Below are 25,289 nucleotides of genomic sequence, written 5' to 3' on the forward strand. Positions count from 1 at the left end.
CTTGAACTCGATTTTATTATTCCTCCTCTTGGATTTTCGCAATACAAAGTTTTTTCCCCGCGTGTTTGCCGGGAGAAAGAGAAAGAGAGAGAGAGAGAGAGAGAGAGAAAGGGGATAGAGAAAGAGAGACAGCAAATGTATTGTCATTGTGAAGACTTTTTTCTTTGAAATGGTAATGTAACAAATTCCCCCCCTCTCTCTCCCCAAATTTCTCTTTCCCATATCTCCTTTCTCCATCCTTTTCTTATTTCTCTCACCTTGTTTCTTATCTTATACCTACTCTTTAAAATTTGTCTCCTCTCCTTCGTCCCTCTCTCTCTCTCTACCTTTCTCATCTACTTTTCTGTTCTTCAAATTGAAATTCAAAGTTCTGTTTTTCACACAATCGTTGAAATTTGTTCTGATATTTCTCTCTCTCTCCTACCTTTCTCTCTATTTCTCTTTCCCTCTCTTCTCTCCCCTCCCTCTCTTTTTCTTTCTCTCTCCCATTTCACTTAGTATTGTAACAGTGGCATGGCAAGTTCCTATCAAACAAAATGGTACATTCCCCTACCACTTGTAATTTTCTATATGTTATACCCGTGTTCATGTAAGCCATTTTGAAAAAAAAATCGATTCCACAGAATAAGTTAGGTACCCTACCCATCCATATCTCTCTTTTTGGGGGGAGAAAGAGAGAGCCCTTTCTCTCTGAACATTCTCCAAACATTCTCCTTCTTCTTTTCTTTTTTTTTTTTTTCCTTCTTCTTTTCATTTTCTTTTTACCTTGAAGCTTCTTCTTTTAATAGATCTTTAATCAAAGTGAAAGTGACACTTTGTTTGTTGAATAAACAAAAGATTCGCAGACAGTATTTTTTTTCTTTTTTTTTCTTTCGTTTTTGCTCTTTCCTAATCTTTCAAATTATTATTTTTTCAGGGCTGAGGGGTTTAGGCTAGGCCGAAAGTGCCGAAACCTTATTTAGCTTAGGGAGTAATGGGAGTATTAGAAATATTGGTGTTTCACTGTCTGGCTAGGGGACTTTAAACAGGGAGCATACCAGCCTGAATTTCCCTTGCTAAAGAAAAAGCAATCACCCTATTTTAGGCTGATTGAGAGGCTGACGAAAAAGGACCGACCCCGTCTGTACATGGCAAAAGGAGAAGAAAAAAAAAAGAAAAAAAAAAAGACTATTAACATTCACAACCGACATATTCACCAGCGGAATATTCACTTATTCATAATCGAAATTCGAGAGCAGAGTGTTTCGATTGCCCTTGGGATTCAAACCCTGGACTGTCTGTATGGCGAGCTATACCTCTGAACTATTGAAGAAGAAGAAGAAGAAGAAGAAGAAGAAGAAGAAGAAGAAGAAGAAAAAAGACTGTCACGTCTGAAAAACATTCACAAGTTTCACAACCGACATATTCACCAGCGGAATATTCACTTATTCACAATCGAAATTCGAGAGCAGAGTGTTTCGATTGCCCTTGGGATTCAAACCCTGGACTGTCTGTATGGCGAGCTATACCTCTGAACTATTCCTGCTCCTAGCTCCTATGTTGCTTTATGATGTGAAATTTAATCTTATCTCGTGTAGGTATCAGTCAGCAACTCCCTTAAGTCTTGTGAAAACATCGCGGCAAGTCTGGTTAAACCCACTTTTATGGGAGAATTTCATTTAAACTTGCGAGATTTTTACTGCGAGTAGTAAACAGTCGGTAAGGTCATAATATAGAAACAGCAAAAGATGTTAACCCTTATTTGAAAGAGCAAAGCGCGGGCGCAGGTTCAGGCCTGTCGCACATTGGAAGGGTATTCTCGCGAAATAGCGCGATGTTGCCTGAAAATCCAAACCTATGAATATGATACAAACTGCAAACCTCTTACACTGGATTTGCGAGACTTCGTCTAGCCACTCACAATCAGATAGTCCTGACAGGTGGAACTGATCAGGTGCACCTGTCAAGTCTACTTGATAGTGAGTGGCTGGCCTTGGGTCTCCTAGAGTTTGAGGCTTAACGCACTATGGAATCATAGTCGCGCGACTTAGGTCTCCTAAAGTGTGACCATAGTTTTGGATATTCATGTTAATCCGCGCTTACCCCCCTAATAAAAGTCGCAGTCTATGCTTCCAATATGCGGCGGGCCTGAGAGGTCTGTCTCATTGCCATATAGGTTTGGGACAGCACGACTCCAGATTTCCGGGCAGCATAGCACGACTCTAAGGTACTAAAGTCGCCCGATAAAGCTCCCAGTGTGCGACAGGCCTCAATTCCCTATAAGACGCTCGACGCTTTCATCTGTTTCTGAGACACCTCAAACTCTCACCACGTTTGTTTGACTAGCAAGAGCGTACTCGGTTGGGAGTCTCTCAAAGGCTTTTCTGTCAAAGGATAATTGTCTTTGTGAATAATAGAGTATGGCTATTTCTGTGGTGTCTATCTTAATAGCTCTGCCTAGTTATGCGTAAACCGTGTAAAGAGAAGAGTGTTGAATTTCCCGTTTGTTCTTCTATGTCCGTCCTGCTATTTGAGCTGTTTGTGGTCTAGGCAGGTTCTTTGAGGATTTTGCGTTAGATGTGTAGATAACGGCCCGACTTTAGATTTCCGGGCAGCATAGCACGACTTTGAGGTACTAAAGTCGCCCGATAAAGCTCCCAGTGTGCGACAGGCCTCAATACCAATAAGACGCTCGACGCTTTCATCTGTTTCTGAGACACCTCAAACTCTCACCACGTTTGTTTGACTAGCAAGGGCGTACTCGGTTGGGAGTCTCTCAAAGGCTTTTCCGTCAAAGGATAATTGTCTTTGTGAATAATAGAGTATGGCTATATTTATGTGGTGTCTATCTTAATGGCTCTGCCTAGTTATGCGTAAACCGTGTAAAGAGAAGAGTGTTGAAGTTCCCATTTGTTCTTCTATGTCCGTCCTGCTATTTGAGCTGTTTGTGGTCTAGGCAGGTTCTTTGAGGATTTTGCGTTAGATGTGTAGATAACGTTAAACTATCGTGTTACATGGAGTAAAGGGACTTTTCAGTCTCATCCTGGCAGTACAAATTGGGTAACATTGGGGTGAGAAGTGAGGACACAGTAATCTGTCCATTTGGTTAAAAAATAGAGCCGTTTCATTGTTTTTACCATAACTGAATACCTATGCGTTCCCGTTTGTTCTTCTATGTCCGTCCTGCTATTTGAGCTGTTTGTGGTCCAGGCAGGTTCTTTGAGGATTTTGCGTTAGATGTGTAGATGACGTTAAACTATCGTGTCACATGGAGTAAATGGACTTTTCAGTCTCATCCTGGCAGTACAAATTGGGTAACATCGGGGTGAGAAGTGAGGACACAGTAATCTGTCCATTTGGTTAAAAAATAGAGCCGTTTCATTGTTTTTACCATAACTGAATACCTATGCCACCATTCACTCTTTCGTATTATCCTAAAGCAAACAATTTTTTCAAGCAAAAAGATTTGACTAATACTCCCCCATTTATCCTTTCGTCTTATTAAAAAAAAAAATTTCAAACAAAAAGATTTGAAACTTTGGATACAATTGATGATTCTCATGAAAAATATAACTGTCCAAATGTATTTTTTTCGTAAAGATCGTCAAAAATAATAAATAATCCGAAAAAGAGAGAGAGATAAGAGGGGAGAGAGAGAGAAATAGGGGAGGAGTGAGAAATCGCTTTGTGTATCTTTCTGTAACCGGTGAGAGTAGGTACATACCTACCTATATGTATTGTGTTACAATTTTCACAGATCCAATATTATGTGATAGTAAATAACGATGAGAGAGAGAGGGAGAGAAAGAAAAGGGAAAAGAGAGAGAGGAGGAAGAGAAAAAAAGAAGGGAAAAGAAAAGAGAAAGGGATTGAGAGAGAGCAAGGGAGAAAGAGAAAGAGAGAGAGCGAGGGAGAAAGAGAAAGAGAGAGCGAAGGAGAAAGAGAAAGAGAGAGAGAGAGAGAGAGAGAGAAAGGGGATAGAGAAAGAGAGACAGCAAATGTATTGTCATTGTGAAGACTTTTTTCTTTGAAATGGTAATGTAACAAATTCCCCCCCTCTCTCTCCCCAAATTTCTCTTTCCCATATCTCCTTTCTCCATCCTTTTCTTATTTCTCTCACCTTGTTTCTTATCTTATACCTACTCTTTAAAATTTGTCTCCTCTCCTTCGTCCCTCTCTCTCTCTCTACCTTTCTCATCTACTTTTCTGTTCTTCAAATTGAAATTCAAAGTTCTGTTTTTCACACAATCGTTGAAATTTGTTCTGATATTTCTCTCTCTCTCCTACCTTTCTCTCTATTTCTCTTTCCCTCTCTTCTCTCCCCTCCCTCTCTTTTTCTTTCTCTCTCCCATTTCACTTAGTATTGTAACAGTGGCATGGCAAGTTCCTATCAAACAAAATGGTACATTCCCCTACCACTTGTAATTTTCTATATGTTATACCCGTGTTCATGTAAGCCATTTTGAAAAAAAAATCGATTCCACAGAATAAGTTAGGTACCCTACCCATCCATATCTCTCTTTTTGGGGGGAGAAAGAGAGAGCCCTTTCTCTCTTTCCCCCTCTCTTCCTACCACTCTCTCTCCTCTCTCGTTTTCGGTCCTTCCTTCTTTCCCTATCCCTCCCCCTTTTAACTCTCTCTATCCTCTCTCTATCAGACAGACACAAGAGGAAAGAGGAGTACACAAGTATACTTACTATTTAGTCTGAAATGGTCTGAAACATGCTAGGAAGGCAAAAAAATCTAACCTGTTTCGCGCAGTCTTCGTGCTGAGAAAATTGGATAATGTCTCGAAAAGAATGTCTCGAATATTAGACGAGGTAGCTTTCGTATCACGTCCTTTTTTTAGAAAAAATGAGGTAGCATTGATTGGGGTATTATTTTTCGTGTCTCCGAATACGGAATTCTAAATTGAATACACATCAAATTCGTACAAAACCTCACCCGTGGTTAGAATGGTAAAAAATAGACAAGTAATTTTCCATTTAAAAAAAAAAAAAATGGGGAACTATAGAAACAATAATAATTAGAAAATACCTCCCTAGGAATAATACAGTAATAAAAAATCACAGCGTTTCTAAAGTTCATGCACACCTTTCCAGTGTATGGAAGGTGGTAGAAAGCAGTTTTCTGCATACAATCATGCTAATTTTTTCCCCTGTTCTATGTATAATTTTTATGTTCTTTCTTTACCCCTGCTTTCGTGTGCCAACTCATACGTGTAGAATATTATTTTTATTCCCCTTATGTACCCTAAAGGAAATCTAACCTGCTCTGATTCTGAATCTGCAGCAGCGATTCTCAACGGGGGGGGGGTACGCGAAAAAAAAGTTTTGTAGGTAATGGTGGACAAAAGCAATGTTTGGAATTTTGACGGTATATTTAGTACCAGTACCTACAGTCCAAAAAAGTCCCGATTTTTGCCCTCAAGGTAGGTAGGTACTGAAGTACTGATTTTTTTTTATTTTTTTTTTTTTCAAAAGGTACTGAGTGTGTTTACAACTCAGCAGTGATGGTACCTATGCTGGTGGAGAGGATTCGTGAGATTAAATCCAGGTGCTTAAGGGGTACGCGGGCGAAAAAAAGGTTGGAAACCGCTGATCTACAGTAATCAGACTAATGGTCTGGAAAATGGCCGTTGCTCTGGACGGTGATTCTATCGAACACAGATTGAACTGAATGAAATACGAAGTATTCAAGCGTTATTTTGTTTTTTTTTTTTTACGGGTAGTTTCTCATAGGTTCCAGAGGAAAAATTATTAGCTTTACAAAGCATGTAGGACATGGAGGTAGTACATGCATGAAACCGTGTGAGATCTTGCATGACAAATTGGAAAAAAAAGGCCTAAAAGCCTACACAAAATTGCTACAGAAAGAAACACGCTCTAGCCTTCTCTCGAACCTATTTTTTCTCTCAGGGGACGAAATAACCTACAGAATGAATGCTTACCTACAATACGTCTTATTCTTTCAAAAGGGGGAAAGACGAAATACCTACGTAGCTCTCTTTTGTTCAAATTGTATTATTACGTGTTTCCAATTAAAAAAGGAACCATCTTGAAATAGGTACTATTATACTTGTAGGTAGGTACATGTTAAGTATGTACCTGCCTACTACAAATTTACTTACAATGATCGATATCTTTTCTTGATGGATTATTTTGGTTCGGATTAGGTAGGATAATCCTTAGAATAATGAGAAAATGACAGGGATGAAATTTGAAACAGAACAACTATAGGTACCTATACCTACGTAGGTGTCGTAAAACAAAATTCCGTGTTCCTACCTATGATGTGCTATCCGCGTATTATGATGAAACGTTTTGTACAGAGCACATTGCATACCTAATTTTTATTTTACGGCGTTCATAAAAAAAACAAGTCCTAATCAATGTAGGTCAGTAGTAGGTCTGTTATGTAAGCCAGCGGCAATAGGGCGTTGAATGCACCAGTTCTTCATCGACCACTGAAGTTAAGCAACGTTACAGATGGTTGGTATCCGGATAATGTGCTGTTTTCGACCTCACTCAGTAAAAAAAAAAAAACAACTTATTATTTCAATCCTCGTTCAATGAAAAATAAACAAATACCTAGGTATTATTATACATACTTTCTTTATTGACAAGTTCTTGGGATACCTACCTAGAATATCTGGATAGGCAGTAGGTACCTTGTAATTTAATACCGACCCAGCAGATAGGTATTAAATATTTTATTTTTTAACGAAGGGGATAAATTTCAATGCAGAAAAGAAATTTGACCTGGGAGTTAAGATATAACTCTTAGGGTGGATTTCACCAATATTAAATATATATATATAAAAAAAATCAGCCCTTAGAAGGCCTGTTACTGTTAAACTTACAGGCTATAAGTTCCATATGATTTGTATAGGCAACAGGGCTGTTAGGGGTTAAAAAGTAGGTTGGTGAAATAGAGCCTTAATATTTAATTATTTTTGTTTAAGGGTAGGTATTTGAGAAGAATTGCAATAAAGGAAAGACGGGTGTATTGACCCCCTCTTCAAATAAATTTGTGGTGAACAACTTATTGTATGGGTACAAATACAAAGTTATGAGAGATTCTAAACATTGTGGTTTACCTCATAACTTGTAGAATACTGCAAAGAACTACACAGATTGAACCTTTTAAAGGTCATAGTGTAATATCAGCTGGAAAACTCTTATAGGCGGGGAGCTAGGACCTCAAATGCTACGTGGGAATGTACAAAAGTTTTGACCATGGGACGATATTATGATTATGAATAATGATGATTTTTGAGTAGGTTTACCTACCCATTTATTTTTGATAGCATAAATAGGCTTGCCAAATATCCAAAATGTCGATTCGGGACGCGAATCCGCGCAACATAATTGCCAAAATTCGCGAACATAATCGCAAAATCCGCGAACCAAAATCGCCAAAATCCGCGAACATAATCGCCAAATCCGCGAACAAAATCGCCCAAATCCGCGAACATAATCCGCGAAATTCGCGAACATAATCGCAAAATCCGCGACAAAATCGCCAAATCCGCGACCATAATCGCCAAATCCGCGAACAAAATCGCCAAATCCGCGAACAATAATCGCGAAATCCGCGAACATAATCGCGAAACTCCGCGAACATAATCGCGAAATCCGCGCGAACATAATCGCGAAATCCGCGAACACATAATCGCGAAAATCAGCGAACCATAATCGCGAAACCCGCGAACAAAATCGCCAAATCCGCGAACATAATCGCCAAATCCGCGAACATAATCGCAAAAATCCGCGGAACAAAAATCGCCAAATCCGCGACCATAATCGCCAAATCCGTGAACAAAATCGCGAAATCCGCGAACATAATCGCGAAAATCCGCGAAACAAATCGCGGAAACCCGCGAACATAAATCGCGAAATCCGCCGAACATAATTCGCGAAATCCGCGAACATAATCGCGAAATCCGCGGAACATAATCGCGAAATCCGCCGAACATAATCGCGAAAATCAGCGAAAACATAATCGCAAAACCCGCGAACAAAATCGCCAAATCCGCGAACATAATCGCGGAAATCCGCGAACAAAATCACCAAATCCGCGAACATAATCGGCAAAATCCGCGAACAAAATCGCGAAATCCGCGAACATAATCGCAGAAAATCCGCGAACATAATCGCAAATCCGCGAAACATAATCGCGAAATCCGCGAACATAATCGCGAATCCGCGAACAAAAATCGCAAAAATCCGCGAACATAATCGCGAAATTCGCGAACATAATCGCGAAATCCCGCGGAACATAATCGCGAAATCCGCGAACATAATCGCCAAATCCACCGAAACATAATCGCCCAAATCCGCGAACATAATCGCCAAATACGCGAACAAATCGCGAAATCCGCGAACATAATCGCGAAATTCCGCGAAGCATAATCGCCAAATCCGCGCGAACAAAAATCGGCGAAAATCCGCGAAACATATAACCGCGAAATCGTACGATAGGTGATAGGTAACATACCTATTATTAAAAAACAGGATAAACAAAATACGCCAGTCGAACCTGGCTAAAAAATTCCCGGAGGGACGGACCCAGCTTGTTTCTTTAAGGCGGTTTAATACAACATTTTCTCGTTTATAAAGGTTTAGCAAAGTGGAAGAGCAAACTGATGAAAGCATGACAAATTTAAACAAGTTAAGAACAAATTCTGATTTATAGAGGTACCTAATTTTAAAGTTAAAAATTGGGGACAAAACGCCCCAAAATGAAAGACTGAACGGGACGCCGGGACACCCCCTGAAATTCGGGACTGTCCCGGCCAATTCGGGACGTTTGGCAAGCCTAGCATAAAGCTAGTCTCCTTTTATAATAAATCTTGGAATCAAATACCTAGGTAGCTAATAGTAATGAAGAATAAATAAAACTCCAATTTTTAGCAAATTATTTTTCATTCACGATTTTTCCATCATTTACGAAGAATAAAGCTAGTCTCCTTTTGTAATAAATCTTGGAATCAAATAGGTAGCTAATAGTAATGAAGAATAAATAAAACTCCAATTTTTAGCAAATTATTTTTCATTCACGATTTTTCCATCATTTACGAAGAGCCCAGACTGGTTACGTGCCCTCGTATTTCGTATCTTCTTAGGGGTTTCAAGTCACGATACTTACCATACGGGGTGGCTCAGTGTACTGTCTAACAGACACGCATTTACCACCCTTATTCTTCCGTTCCCAAAGTTATCTCAACACCCAGTACTTTTACGTGAAAGTTGATAAGCCAAAAGCTTTCTATCATTTTTTCTTTCTTTTCCCTCTAAAAGTTTACTTTTTATAATATTTTGCACGCAAAAGATAAATATTTTGTTGACTCTATGCATGCTGAAGCCTGCCTACCTACATGCAGACCGTTTTGCCTTCATGAAAGGCAGGTAGCTATATTAACCTGCGTATTACGAAGTTATATCTGTGGAGCATACATAATTATTATTTATGTATATCTAGCTGTGTTGAAAGTGTACCTATGTGAGTTTGTGTGTGTGGCTTTAGCTTTAGTTTCATATACAAGTATACATAGGTACTTAGAATAATATTTAAGTCTTTTCAGCATGAACTCTTTATTAGAAACAAAAGTACCTAGAGGTTTAAGTCTGTATGCTTAGGTTACTTAAAGATAAAGTACAGTTCATAGGTAGGTAATCCTCTTAGAATGAGAATTAAAGATAATAATTATATTCCTTTTTTTAGCATCTCACTGTCTGACTATTTTTGTGCTCCACCGCACCATTCGATATACGAATACCTACAAATTAAATCCAGTTAGATTAATAAAACGCCAACTTTGACACAAACAGACCCATTTATAAGTTGTCCTCGGACTGCCGCGACGTGCGCCTTGCCCTCCGATTTTGATGAAATTTGTCAAACATTTTTTAACAGCCAACAGATAACCGTCATTGAATTTTTTGATCTCAAATAGGCGTTCGACAGCTACCTTTCCTGTCTGAGTTCTACAGTTCGTTCCACAGTTGAGTCTCAACCACAAGAAATCAAGACAACAGAGCGAAAAATCGATTCCACAGAATAAGTTAGGTACCCTACCCATCCATATCTCTCTTTTTGGGGGGAGAAAGAGAGAGCCCTTTCTCTCTTTCCCCCTCTCTTCCTACCACTCTCTCTCCTCTCTCGTTTTCGGTCCTTCCTTCTTTCCCTATCCCTCCCCCTTTTAACTCTCTCTATCCTCTCTCTATCAGACAGACACAAGAGGAAAGAGGAGTACACAAGTATACTTACTATTTAGTCTGAAATGGTCTGAAACTCTCTCGTTTTCGGTCCTTCCTTCTTTCCCTTTCCCTCCCTCTTTTAACTCTCTCTCTATCCTCTCTCTATCAGACAGACACAAGAGGAAAGAGGAGTACACAAGTATACTTACTATTTAGTCTGAAATGGTCTGAAACATGCTAGGAAGGCAAAAAAATCTAACCTGTTTCGCGCAGTCTTCGTGCTGAGAAAATTGGATAATGTCTCGAAAAGAATGTCTCGAATATTAGACGAGGTAGCTTTCGTATCACGTCCTTTTTTTAGAAAAAATGAGGTAGCATTGATTGGGGTATTATTTTTCGTGTCTCCGAATACGGAATTCTAAATTGAATACACATCAAATTCGTACAAAATTATACCTCAACCGTGGTTAGAATGGTAAAAAAATAGACAAGTAATTTTACATAAAAAAAATGGGGAACTTTAGAAACAATAATAATTAGAGGTAGGGTAGGTGCTATGCTTCCCATATGCGGCGGGCCTGAGAGGTCTGTCTCATTGTCATATAGGTTTGGGACAGCACGACTCCAGATTTGTAAATGTAAATGCAGTTTCTTTGTGTTATTATGTCACAACTTTGGTGCTCACTGCAGCATTGTAGGATTTTCAAGTTTGGTACAATGCACAACATTAACGTCAGAATTTTATTTCAAGTTGTTCACAGATTTCCATGTAGGTATTCAACCACGGGTAGATATGAAAAACTGGAATGTGATGTGTTGCTAATATGCTAAGGGAAAACTCAAGAGGTAATAAATTACCAGGGTAAAAAAGGGAATACTGTAAATAAAGAATAATAGTTGAAATTACATAGTTGAAGCAACATGACCAGACGTGACGTCTTGTTTATTTTTTGAAATGTAATTTTCGTTTCGGGTTAGCAGCGATTTATTTTCGGAAATAGGTAGGTAGGTAGGTACTGCATTACCTACTAAATACATATAGATTTGCGAAATAAGTTCTACATAATTAATTTTTCATATCCATCAGATTAACACTCATGCTGGTTTCTTTCGTACGGTACAGGTACGTACAAAATACCAAAGAACCTTAGACAACGGAAACAGGTACGGCATTACCTACTAAATATAGATTTGCGAAATAAGTTCTACATAGGTAATTTTTCATATCCATCAGATTAACACTCATGCTGGTTTCTTTCGTACGGTACAGGTACGTACAAAATACCAAAGAACCTTAGACAAAACGTATCAAAAGGATAAATTTCAGATCGTAAAGGATACAGACCGCTCTACTGCGCCGGCCATAACTCAGTGATGTCATCTTGAAAAGCACATACAGTAGAACCTCGATTATTTCAACTAATTGGGACCGGGGGTAGTTGAAATGATCACTTTCCATGATCTTTTCCTCTGTTAAGATGGGATATCTTTAGAAAGATAGAAAAAATGGATTTTGGAGTTGAAATAATGCAAGTTGAAATAATCGAGGTTTTAACTGTAAATAATATTGCTTACTTGATAGACGTTTAATTAGTCACTGTAGGTAGGCTGCTGCTAAGGTGTCCATAATATTGTATCAGATAGGTACCTATAATTATGTATTAATCTCGTGAATTGCTTCACAATATATTCTAACAGAACGCACGGCTTCACGATATATGTATCTACATTGATGTCCGATAAATAGTGTGGGGTATTAGAGGTTCACCAAAGAAATCCAATTAGAGGGCGCCAATAATTTTCAATTCACTGGAAAGGGTCAGAATGCTGAATGGTCGAATGCCTTTCCTCTCCTATTAGAGACGTCATGTATAACGGACCTTTGCCAGAGCAATAAATCCAATGAAAATTCAATTTACTTTTTTTTCGTACAATGAAAATAAATAAAAAGCGAACGCGAAAGTGGAAATTGTTTTTTTCGCCAAATTGATTAGTTTTTGGTTTCGCAGTGTTTTGGCCTCGTGAACGGAAAACCGCGCACAGTGAACTCTGTAGTCTCTGTACTGATTTGAAAATATTTCACTGTTCACTCCTAAGGTCTAGTCATCTTGGATGAGCAATTATTATCAGTTTACGTATATCTTTATCATCATCTTCAAACTTTGAAGAAATTGAAAAGAAAACTCGGATTTTCTAGGGAAATTTGAGTGATACCGTAAAACATGCTGTATTTACAAGTAAAGATAGAAGGAATAAGGGAGAGTGAAGAAAGGACCAAACAAAACAAGGCACGTGTAAGAAAAATTATAAAGATGGGTGGATGAAACAAGATATACCTACCTGAGAGAAGGAACAGACAAAAAACTCAGTTACGAAAACTAGAAGAAGAAACCAAGAGGACGAGAAAAGAAGAGATGAAGATTTTCAGAAGAGGAAACAAAGAATTTTCTTTTAATTTTAAGATTTTGAAAGCAGTTTTGCAGAAAGTTTGCGTTTCTCTTTCCTTTTGCTTTTGTAGGAACAGACAAAAAACTCAGTTACGAAAACTAGAAGAAGAAACCAAGAGGACGAGAAAAGAAAAGATGAAGATTTTCAAAAGAGGAAACAAAGAATTTTCTTTTAATTTTAAGATTTTGAAAGCAGTTTTGCAGAAAGTTTGCGTTTCTCTTTCCTTTTGCTTTTGTTTGACTTTAATACTTTCATTTCATTATCATTTTCACTGGAAGTAGAAGAGAGAGAGGAACTTTATTTTTTCATTGTATTAGCAGCTGGATATACTTTTCGCAGGTAGGTAGGTATAGTACTTTTAATACGGTCTTCTAAATAGCAATAACAGCTAATAGTGTAATGATAACGACAATAACGAGCGTTGACTCAGAAGTTTAGTTGGACCAAATGGGCAAGAAATTGTTTGATATCATGGGAAAATCCCGTTCCAAACATTTTCTTATTATTTTTTTTTTTCATTGTATTAGCAGCTGGATATACTTTTCGCAGGTAGGTATACTACTTTTAATACGGTCTTCTAAATAGCAATAACAGCTAATAGTGTAATGATAACGACTATAACGAGCGTTGACTCAGAAGTTTAGTTGGACCAAATGGGCAAGAAATTGTTTGAAATCATGGGAAAATCCCGTTCCAAACATTTTCTTGCTCAAAAGATTGGTTTGGCCATCCAGAAAGGAAACACTGCATACCTACATAGTAGGGTCTCTACCGGAGCCGGAGAGGAGAAATTTTAGTATTTTTTTTTCTATTGACTATTATGGAAAATAATAATGTCAGACTTTCTAATCCTATTGATCCTATTCTTTCGGCCCTACTTATTACCTCTGAACAGGTCCTGACGAAGACCATGTTATGTTCCTAGCAAACATCACGACGATTCGACGATAGTGGGCTTGAGGCTTAACATTGAATACATTGATAATAATTTGACTTTTGACTAGAAAACGACGACACGAACACGACACGGAAACGACGATATTATGGCACGCGACACGAGGATTGGGATTCGAATTTGACTGACACCTGACACCATGTTATGTTCCTAGCAAATGAGTGAGACAGACACTGTATTTAGTTTAACATAAAACAGAAACACTTTATTTGAGGAACATTTAAAAGAAACACTTAAATTAGTTATCACAGATTTAAATAGGTATGAAATTTATTTTCTAATTATTTAGGCTCTGGCCCTCATGGCTGCCGTACGTTCGCAACTCGTTCGTCGTCGTCTATCTTGCCTATGTTACCCGGAACCTTGTCTGATCTAGAATGCCGATCCCTTGTGGATGCCACCCACGCTCATTATGAAGAGTTGATTTTTGACTCCAGCTATGACGTATGATTACTGTTAACCAACATCTTGCCCGGAACCTTGTCTGAGTCCGTTCGGTCGGTACCTACCCATTATTTTAATATTTGAACTGTGAATGTAGACTATGTAATAATAGTGTTATACAGCTACAGGCATATAGTAATATTACTAATAGTAATACCTGATTAATTATTACCTATGACAGTATGACACCTATTACTAAACAGAACAACAATAACATTGCAGTCTTCTCTTCTTTCAAACGTGTGTCAGTCTTGATGGCATCTATTTGTTTTCAGTGTTGACGAGTTTTTGATCATTTTGTTTTGGACACGGTTGACTCAAGCTATGACGTATATTTACTATTAACCAATCAGAGTTAGACACGGTTGCTGAAGTCAAATTCCAACTATTCAAACCTATGACGTAGGCGTACCTAATACGTACATAATTATAACCATAATATATGACAGGTTCTGCAATAGAGGAGAAGTTAGGGATGAACTGTCTGAAATAAGATGCGAGACCTATGAATTGACGTAAGGAGGTTATGTTAGTAGGACAGACAATAATAATAAAAAAAATATGTCCCGTGAAATCTAAATAAAAATCTTGAACGTGAGTCAAATCTTTTTCCTCTTCATATTGTAAAAAACACAATGCCGAAGGGGAACAAGTCGTTAGGGTTTGTACAGCCATTTGGAGCTGAATTTTTTGTTCACTCGAAAAGGTGCCCCACGATTCTGCTGTTATCTGAAGGAATTTCTATCGTTAAAATAAAATTTGTGGACTTTTTTTTAGAAAGGCGCTTCATGTTCAATTGTGCAGAAGGACTCAACAGAAATATTCCAATAGGTTCTTTAATGTCGGTCATGAACATATCCCCATGCTGATAGCAACGGGTATTATCAGAACTTTACCCCATGATCCCCATGCTCATGATGCTCCTACCAGTGAGCTCCATGAATATCTGTCACTACTTTCATGAACGTCTTGTGTGTAGGATTAAACGTCATGTCACTATGAACGATAAGCCACTTGACGTCCTCAGCACCATCACCGGGACTCAGTGGAAGTGCCATGAAGTGCTCTCCCTTCTTATCATGAACAGTGGTCACAGCGCCTTCTACCCAAGCATTATCCGTGTTCCTTTCATCCTTCATGTATCCTCTATACACAAAGTGACAATTGTCATCCATGACGGTCTCCAAGTGTTTCAGAATGGACTTGGACTCTTTAGCAGTCATGTTAGAAGCATTCAGAGCCTCTTCTAGAAACTCCTTTCGACCCCTATCCATGTAGGTCTCTTTTCCCTCTATAAATCCTCCTGGGATACCCCATTCTCCATTGAATTTAACAGTCACAAACTCAAGTAGAGGTTTTCCAGATGATGGCATGGTAACTTTATCTCCATTATGATCTCGGAACCATCTGGTGACGATCAAGAAAGCAGAATGGTTCGGACCCCACCGTCCTAGAAGACCTCTGCCACATATCCCAGTGCGGCCAGAAGGATTGAGTGGTCGGCCTGTATTATAGTCTAATTCGTACTTCACATTGCAACATCTTCTCCTATCGATATACCCATCCAATTCGTTAAACTTGTTCACATATTTGTTCACATTCTCCGAGTCTGCCCAGGGTTGTCCAATCACACTGGGATGAACAAAATACTCGGGATTATAACTTCGTAGTGCGAATTCCCATACATAGTATTTTTCTTTTGGTAATTTAAGTCGTGTCACGTTACTTCTGGGGTAGAACTCACCAAAATTTCGATCAACCATATAGCCTGATTCATAGGGCGTGTTAAATAGCAATATGGTCCAATTCAGTTTTGGTAGACAGAAGAAAAATATGACTGATAAATAGGATCGACTGTACCTCATACTGCTTGAATTAGAACTTGGAATAATATATCAGTTTCTAATATGAATGACAGACTTATGTTCTCATAGAAGGAGCTGTATTCTGCTATCGTCAGTAGCTTTCATTAGTAAACTATTGTTCTCACAGGCCATTATAACAAGTAAAAATATGTCCCGTGAAATCTAAATAAAAATCTTGAACGTGAGTCAAATCTTTTTCCTCTTCATATTGTAAAAAACACAATGCCAAAACAAACTGAAATGAATATTAGATAAGTAGTAAATGATGGTTTAGAAAAAAAAGTGCATAAAACTTTCATAAATCTCCATTAGTTTTTGTCTAGGGTACTTGACAGCACTTGTTATAATGGCCTGTGAGAACAATAGTTTACTAATGAAAGCTACTGACGATAGCAGAATACAGCTCCTTCTATGAGAACATAAGTCTGTCATTCATATTAGAAACTGATACATTATTCCAAGTTCTAATTCAAGCAGTATGAGATACAGTCGATCCTATTTATCAGTCATATTTTTCTTCTGTCTACCAAAACTGAAGTGCATAAAACTTTCATAAATCTCCATTAGTTTTTGTCTAGGGTACTTGACAGCACTTGTTATAATGGCCTGTGAGAACAAGTGCATAAAACTTTCATAAATCTCCATTAGTTTTTGTCTAGGGTACTTGACAGCACTTGTTATAATGGCCTGTGAGAACAGTCAGTTTCTAATATGAATGACAGCCTTATGTTCTCATAGAAGGAGCTGTATTCTGCTATCGTCAGTAGCTTTCATTAGTAAACTATTGTTCTCACAGGCCATTATAACAAGTGCTGTCAAGTACCCTAGACAAAAACTAATGGAGATTTATGAAAGTTTTATGCACTTTTTTTCTAAACCATCATTTACTACTTATCTAATATTCATTTCAGTTTGTTTTGGCATTGTGTTTTTTACAATATGAAGAGGAAAAAGATTTGACTCACGTTCAAGATTTTTATTTAGATTTCACGGGACATATTTTTTTATTATTATTGTCTGTTATTTAAATATTGAAAACAAAACAAAATGATCAAAAACTCGTCATTATTATTATTATTATTGTCTGTTATTTAAATATTGAAAACAAAACAAAATGATCAAAAACTCGTCAACACTGAAAACAAATAGATGCCATCAAGACTGACACACGTTTGAAAGAAGAGAAGACTGCAACGTTATTGTTGTTCTGTTTAGTAATAGGTGTCATACTGTCATAGGTAATAATTAATTAGGTATTACTATTAGTAATATTACTATATGCCTGTGGCTGTATAACACTAGTATTACATAGTCTACATTCACAGTTCAAATATTAAAATAATGGGTAGGTACCGACCGTACGGAATCAGTGCCTTCGTCAGGACCTGTTCAGAGGAAATAAGTAGGGCCGAAACAATAGGATCAATAGGATTTGAAAGTCTGACATTATTATTTTCCATAATAGTCAATAGAAAAAAAAAAAAAAAAAAAAAAAACAAAAATTTCTATTATTTTCCAAAAAAAACAAAAAAAAAAAAAAAAAAAAAAAAAAATACTAAAATTTCTCCTCTCCGGCTCCAGTGTGGAGACCCTACTATGTATGCAGTGTTTCCTTTCTGGATGGCCAAACCAATCTTTTGAGCAAGAAAATGTTTGGAACGGGATTTTCCCATGATATCAAGCAATTTCTTGCCCATTTGGTCCAACTAAACTTCTGAGTCAACGCTCGTTACTCGTTATAGTCGTTATCATTACACTATTAGCTGTTATTGCTATTTAGAAGACCGTACTAAAAGTACTATACCTACCTGCGAAAAGTATATCCAGCTGCTAATACAATGAAAAAATAAAGTTCCTCTCTCTCCTACTTCCAGTGAAAATGATAATGAAATGAAAGTATTAAAGTCAAACAAAAGCAAAAGGAAAGAGAAACGCAAACTTTCTGCAAAACTGCTTTCAAAATCTTAAAATTAAAAGAAAATTCTTTGTTTCCTCTTCTGAAAATCTTCATCTCTTCTTTTCTCGTCCTCTTGGTTTCTTCTTCTAGTTTTCGTAACTGAGTTTTTTGTCTGTTCCCTCTCTCAGGTCTCAGGTAGGTATATCTTGTTTCATCCACCCATCTTTATAATTTTTCTTACACGTGCCTTGTTTTGTTTGGTCCTTTCTTCACTCTCCCTTCCTTCTATCTTTACTTGTAAATACAGCATGTTTTACGGTATCGCTCAAATTTACTTAAAAAATCCGAGTTTTCTTTTCAATTTCTTCAGAATTTGAAGATGATGATAAAGATATACGTAAACTGATAATAATTGCTCATCCAAGATGACTAGACCTTAGGAGTGAATTTTTTTCAAATCAGTACAGAGTTCACTGTGCGGTTTTCCGTTCACGAGGCCAAAAACTGCGAAACCAAAAACTAATCAATTTGGCGAAAAAACAATTTCCACTTTCGCGTTCGCTTTTTATTTATTCTCATTGTACGAAAAAAAAGTAAATTGAATTTTCATTGGATTTATTGCTCTGGCAAAGGTCCGTTCTACATGACGTCTCTAATAGGAGAGGAAAGGCATTCGACCATTCAGCATTCTGACCCTTTCCAGTGAATTGAAAATTATTGGTGCCCTCTAATTGGATTTCTTTGGTGAACCTCTAACACCCCACACTATTTATCGGACATCAATGTAGATACATATCGTGAAGCCGTGCGTTCTGTTAGAATTCATTGTGAGGCAATTCACGAGATTAATACATAATTATGTAGGTACCTATCTGATAGAATATTATGGACATCTTAGCAGCTGTTATACCTACAGTGACTAATTAAACCAATATCAAGCAAGCAATATTGTTTACAGTTAGAACCTCGATTATTTCAACTTGCATTATTTCAACTCCAAAATCCATTTTTTCTATCTTTCAAAGGATATCCTATGTTATCAGAGGAAAAGATCATGGAAAGTGATCATTTCAACCTCGATCATTTCAACTACCCCCGGTCCCAATTAGTTGGAATAATCGAGGTTCCACTGTATGTGCTTTTCAAGATGACATCACTGAGTTATGGCCGGCGCAGTAGAGCGGTCTGTATCCTTTACGATCTGTAATTTATCCTTTGTACCAGAAAAGGCAATTTTTTTATGATCAAGAACAATATCTTGTCTACTTATTTGTTTGCCCACAAACAGGACACAAGCAGCAATAGCTGCAAAGGGTAAACCCTAATAAACAATTAGTGTCTTGGGAGTTGAGGTTAAAGTAGGGCGCACATGTGTGTAGCTGTAATAAAAAGGTACCTATATAATCTTTGGTCATGTGGCAAACCAGAAAAGGCAATTTTTTATGATCAAGAACAATATCTTGTCTATTTGTTTGCCCACAAACAGGACACAAGCAGCAAGAGCTGCAAAGGGTAAACCCTAATAAACAATTAGTGTCTTGGGAGTTGAGGTTAAAGTAGGGCGCACATGTGTGTAGCTGTAATAAAAATAAAAATTAAAATCCCTTACCGCACGACTTTTTTTTCAATTAACCTGTATAACCTTTGAAAAATATGAGAGGCGAGTAGGTAAAAGTATAAGGTAGGTATATGTATCTCTCCTACCTACTTGCAAAGGTATTAGTCTGATGTCTTCTGAAAATTACCTACTTTGCAACCTGGCTTTTTTTCAGCAGAGGAAAATATTAATATATTTTCTGAGTGTTTAACCTATAGCCTGAGATTACATATAGCATATTACAGCATACAGTAACAGTATGTTGTATTCCATAGAGATTGTAGAGGAACAGACTACAATAAGAAGAAATTGGATACATCACAAGATATAGTCTGCTGTCTTCTGAAAATTACCTACTTTCCAACCTGGCTTTTTATCAGCAGAGGAAAATATTAAAATATTTTCTGAGTGTTTAACCTATAGCCTGAGATTACATACAGCATACAGTAACAGTATGTTGTATTCCATAGAGATTGTAGAGGAACAGACTACAATAAGAAGAAATTGGATACATCACAAGATAAATTTACCCTAGAGTTTCACAAGTAACCACGCAGCTCCAGGAAATTGGAGGAAGCATTCTGTTCTGAAGATACTAAAAGCAAATCCATGTTTAAATTTCAAATTCTGGGTAGTAACCACGCAGCTCCAGGAAATTGGAGGAAGCATTCTGTTCTGAAGATACTAAAAGCAAATCCATGTTTAAATTTCAAATTCTGGGACTGCTTGTGCTAATTTAATTTTATAAAATATTTAGCACTTAGTTTGTTCCAAATTATGTCACATCTGAACATCAACTTCTGGGGTAGAGAGGCGAATAGGTAAAAGTATAATATGTATCTCTCCTACCTACTTGCAAAGGTATTGGTCTGTTGTCCTCTGAAAATTACCTACTTTGCAACCTGGCTTTTTTTCAGCCTATAGCCTGAGATTACAAACATATAGGTAGCAAGGTAGCATATTACAGCATACAGTAACAGTATGTTGTATTCCATTGAGATTGTAGAGGAACAGACTACAATAAGAAGAAATTGGATACATCACAAGATAAATTTACCCTAGAGTTTCACAAGTAACCATGCAGATTATGTAGAACTTATTTCGCAAATCTATATGTATTTAGTAGGTAATGCAGTACCTACCTACCTACCTATTTCCGAAAATAAATCGCTGCTAACCCGAAACGAAAATTACATTTCAAAAAATAAACAAGACGTCACGTCTGGTCATGTTGCTTCAACTATGTAATTTCAACTATTATTCTTTATTTACAGTATTCCCTTTTTTACCCTGGTAATTTATTACCTCTTGAGTTTTCCCTTAGCATATTAGCAACACACATTCCAGTTTTTCATATCTACCCGTGGCAGCAGTCTTCCTTCCGGGTGCGTACTGATTTGAATATAAATGAGAGAACGTCAGGAAAAAAATTCTCCTCGGGTTCCATACTATGAAAGAATGGAATATGTCGTGAAAAATGTTGCCGAATTCCACGAAAGAGCTTCAGTGAAAATGTACGGAAAAGTTTGGTAAAATGCACAACATTAACGTCAGAATTTTATTTCAAGTTGTTCACAGATTTCCATGTAGGTATTCGACACATTCGAGTTCTGAGTTCTTTAGCAAACTCACATTTGCTAGCAATTCATCAAAAGTTGTTTTCTCCCTTCAAGCTATACCTACGTATGTACTTACCTAACCTAATGGCACTACAGCCCGGGGTGGGCTCCTCAACTATCCTCCTCCATTCAACTCTGTTGTCAACACATTCGAGTTCTGAGTTCTTTAGCAAACTCACATTTGCTAGCAATTCATCAAAAGTTGTTTTCTCCCTTCAAGTTATACCTACGTATGTACTTACCTAACCTAATGGCACTACAGCCCGGGGTGGGCTCCTCAACTATCCTCCTCCATTCAACTCTGTTGTCCACTGCATCTCTCCCTCCACTGTCCTCTCACGGAAGGCAGGGTTAATTCTGGACATGTATGAGTTAAGTCCTCTCACTCCCATTGTTTGCAAGTCTTTTGTACCTTAAGAGGTATGTACATTTAATAATTTTATACATGTACCTGTGTTTCCAGGACGGGTAAGCTGCACTATCCTACAGACGTGTGTGGCCCCCTGTTCGAAGAAGAGCTGGAATTTTGGGGTCTGGATGCCCCTAAATATAAAATAGAATCAAACTTTAGATCTATTATAAAAGTATTTTCTTTAGGTAGGAATATCAATTTTTAGAGTGTTACCCACCCAAAATTGTACCTACTGTTTGTGTTTGTACATTAACATAATTATACCCACCTATGTACAGATGTACACATTTAAAAGAATTTCTCAGTAGATATATTTTCCAACTCTTTTTAACACTAATAAGGCCAGCCACTCATTATCAGGTAGACCTGACGACAGGTACACCTGATCAGGTCTACCTGATAGTGTGTGTGCTCATCAGGCCTAACAGTCAAATTATGACAATCCTTCATGCCTAATACATACGTTTTATTTTCTGTTATAGCATCGGGACACCCAAGAAACATTAGCTGTTTTAGATCGACTAGATTTAGATACCGAGAAGCCTAGTGACGAAGAAATGGCCAGGAAGTTTGGCTTTGAGGAAGCGTATTTCAAGGGACGATTGTCCTGGTGGCAGAAAACGAAACCTCAACTTTGGTCCCTCTTTGATGAGCCTTATTCTTCCAACTCCGCTAAGGTAAGATTATCTTGAGTTACATAATTGTAGGTATACCTATGTAAATAATGTCTGGATGCCAACCAAGTTGAGCCCTGTTGTTGGATGACTTACACTCAGGTGAGTAGACCCTGTATATCCTCCTTAACACAAATAGCTCACATCAAACTTGTCGCAAAACACTACACTAGATACCTCCTATAAAATGGTAAACGAACGTTCAAAGTTTGTAGAATTCAACTGGTGAAAGGAAAACAATAAAAATCGTTTGTTTGGGGAAATTTTGAAACGTAGAAAACAAATGAACCACGGCAAACACGCGGGGAAAAAACTTTGAATTGCGAAAATCCAAGAGGGAGGAATAATAAAATCGAGTTCAAGTGTGTAAAGAAGGAAGTAAATTAGAAAATTTATGATTCCTCGTAAAATAAAGAAAAGTTTTGTGGCAAACACGCGGGGAAAAAACTTTGTATTGCGAAAATCCAAGAGGAGGAATAATAAAATCGAGTTCAAGTGTGTAAAGAAGGAAGTAAATTAGAAAATTTATGATTCCTCGTAAAATAAAGAAAAGTTTTGGTAATTTTCTACATCGTCACCACTCGGGGTGTGCCAGAATCCCTTCTTGTTTCTTAGAATTTCTAAATTTCTCAAGTCTTGGAATTTCTTATTTCTCAGAATTCCGACGAAGTTTCCCTAGAAAGTCCTGCATACACTTTACCTATTTACCTACCTGTTAACTAAACCCTAATTAAAATTTCTGGAGTCATTTGCGTGCTTTACCTACACCAAAGTTTTCGTAGAAGTTATACCTATGATTTCTAAACAAACGTTTCTTGGAATTCCTGTTGTTTAACAGCAGCACTCATTTTATCCTTTGATTGAAATTTGATTACAAATGAAAGTGGATAATGCTTTGGCACCCCTCTGTTCAATTAATCAAAGCAACCATCTCTACACTGTTCAAATGCAGGCAACATGTTTCTTGAAATTTTGAGCAAACAGTTCAACTGCCATTCGTGATGGATATGTTAGAGAGCAAACGTTTCCGACAAAAATTTCTTGTTTCTTAGAATTTCTGAATTTCTCAAGTCTTGGAATTTCTCATTTCTCAGAATTCCGACGAAGTTTCCCTAGAAAGTCCTGCATACACTTTACCTATTTACCTGTTAACTAAACCCTAATTAAAAATTCTGGAGTCATTTGCGTGCTTTACCTACACCAAAGTTTTGGTAGAAAGTTATACCTATGATTTCTAAACAAACGTTTCTTGGAATTCCTGTTGTTTAACAGCAGCACTCATTTTATCCTTTGATTGAAATTTGATTAAAGTGGATAATGCTATTGCACCCCTCTGTTCCATTAATCAAAGCAACCATCTCTACACTGTTCAAATCCAGGCAACATGTTTCTTGAAATTTTGAGCAAACAGTTCAACTGCCATTCGTGATGGATATGTTAGAGAGCAAACGTTTCCGACAAAAAATTGCACCCCTCTGTTCCATTAATCAAAGCAACCATGTCTACACTGTTCAAATCCAGGCAACAAGTTTCTTGAAATTTTGAGCAAACAGTTCAACTGCCATTCGTGATGGATATGTTAGAGAGCAAACGTTTCCGACAAAAAAGTAGTTTGGCAGAAATCCAGATAACTATTCTTCTCGTCAAGGAATGTAATTATTTCGCCTCAAAATATTGAAAGTTTCGAAATGGAATTAAACGACATGTGGCGCAAAGCTCTCGTCACAGAACTGTTGGTTTTATCTTGCCAAGTTGGGAAATGTTTTTAATGGATTTCTCTACAACTTTTCCAATAGAAAAGTAGTGGGGCTATTTAAACTCTTGCTAGCTACTCTTGTTGATGCTCTAGGTAAGACAGCCATTAAATTGTTTCCACTTATCTACAGTAACCGTGTTGTAAGAGGTAATAAAATGTTGTTGTTTCTTTCAAAGTATTTTGTTATGCCTCTTGAGTCATTGAGTGTGGTAGCTGTGGTAGGAGTAGAAGAGATGCCAATGATAGGTACTTACTTTCTGACAACCTGGCATTATACTTGACTTACGACTTACGGTGTTGGAAGTTTTGAGGTTTAAAACCTTATCATAGATGCGAATGTCATTGTTGTAAAACGTTGTGAATTATTCAGTTTCGAGTGTTTCAACCAATAAAATGGTCACCATTCATAATTCGAAAGCCATTATTGTTACCCATATAAACATTACTATCACGACGATACTTGAGGAACAAAAAGATAATTAAAACCTCGAGACGAAGACGAATTTCTTATCTCTTAATTTCGTCACCACGACCTCCTCTCAATCATTCCTCGTCCTGAAACGTGCTGGGGTGTCTAATTGATATAATGGAATTATGCTTTTCACATGGGTTCATTTGGATGAGGGTAGATAATAGCATTATCCTAATACATCTCTCCATTACGGCGCAGGTTCAGGCCTATCGCACATTAGAAGGGTATTCTCGCGAAGTAGCGCGATGTTGCCTGAAAATCCAACCTATGAATATGATACAAACTGCAAACCTCTTACACTGGATTCGCGCGACTTCGTCTAGCCACTCACAATCAGATAGACCTGACAGGTGGAACTGATCAGGTGCACCTGTCAAGTCTACTTGATAGTGAGTGGTTGACCTTAGGTCTCCTAGAGTTTGAGGCTTAATATGCGTTTCATTTCATCTCCTAGGAAATGTGAATTCATCAAAGCCTCAGTCAATGTGATAGATTACATAGCTACATTAAGTTTTTATATTGATTTGTTATTGCAAAAATTCGCTTCGCACTTAGAAAATGCGGATACATGCGTTTCATTTCATCTCCTAGGAAATGTGAATTCATCAAAGCCTCGGTCAATGTGATAGATTACATAGCTACATTAAGTTTTTATATTGATTTGTTATTGCAAAAATTCGCTTCGCACTTAGAAAATGCGGATATTTTAGAATTTTTCTCAATAATTAGGATAATGAGGCTCTTCAAGTTGACGAGGCATTCGTCGGGCTTGAAAATCTTGATGCAAACGTTCCGTGCATCTGCAAAAGAACTGACCCTTCTAGTGTTTTTCCTTGTGTTAGGTATTGTGATTTTTGCTAGTCTTGTATATTATGCTGAGAGAATCCAAGCAAATCCCCACAATGATTTCAATAGCATTCCTTTAGGTTTATGGTGGGCGCTAGTCACTATGACTACTGTAGGTTATGG

General features: G+C 37.5%; 2 protein-coding genes across 5 annotated transcripts in view; one reads left to right on the forward strand and one right to left on the reverse strand.

Annotated features, from left to right (window-relative positions):
- The window catches only part of LOC103511796 (potassium voltage-gated channel protein Shaw), a 61,903-nt gene that overhangs the window by 14,552 nt on the left and 22,062 nt on the right, over positions 1 to 25,289 (forward strand). For all 4 annotated transcript variants that reach the window (XM_026825452.1, XM_026825449.1, XM_026825451.1 and 1 more), the window contains exons 3-4: positions 21,470 to 21,537; positions 22,145 to 22,194. In XM_026825452.1, coding sequence (XP_026681253.1) covers positions 21,470 to 21,537; positions 22,145 to 22,194 — 118 coding nt within the window. The remainder of the gene's footprint in view (positions 1 to 21,469; positions 21,538 to 22,144; positions 22,195 to 25,289) is intronic.
- LOC103511794 (ADP-ribose pyrophosphatase, mitochondrial-like) lies at positions 14,737 to 16,017 on the reverse strand. The gene has a single exon (XM_008476531.2). The coding sequence runs from the start codon at positions 15,891 to 15,893 to the stop codon at positions 14,952 to 14,954; it is 942 nt and encodes a 313-aa protein (XP_008474753.2). The 5' UTR covers positions 15,894 to 16,017; the 3' UTR covers positions 14,737 to 14,951.

This window comes from Diaphorina citri, unplaced genomic scaffold (genome assembly GCF_000475195.1).
Source record: "Diaphorina citri unplaced genomic scaffold, Diaci psyllid genome assembly version 1.1 scaffold754, whole genome shotgun sequence".
In the NCBI taxonomy this organism is placed as follows: domain Eukaryota; kingdom Metazoa; phylum Arthropoda; class Insecta; order Hemiptera; family Psyllidae; genus Diaphorina; species Diaphorina citri.

Bases quoted from the DNA above. Each gene is read 5' to 3' on its own strand.
- LOC103511794 (XM_008476531.2), bottom strand. From the start codon at position 15,893: ATGAGGTACAGTCGATCCTATTTATCAGTCATATTTTTCTTCTGTCTA.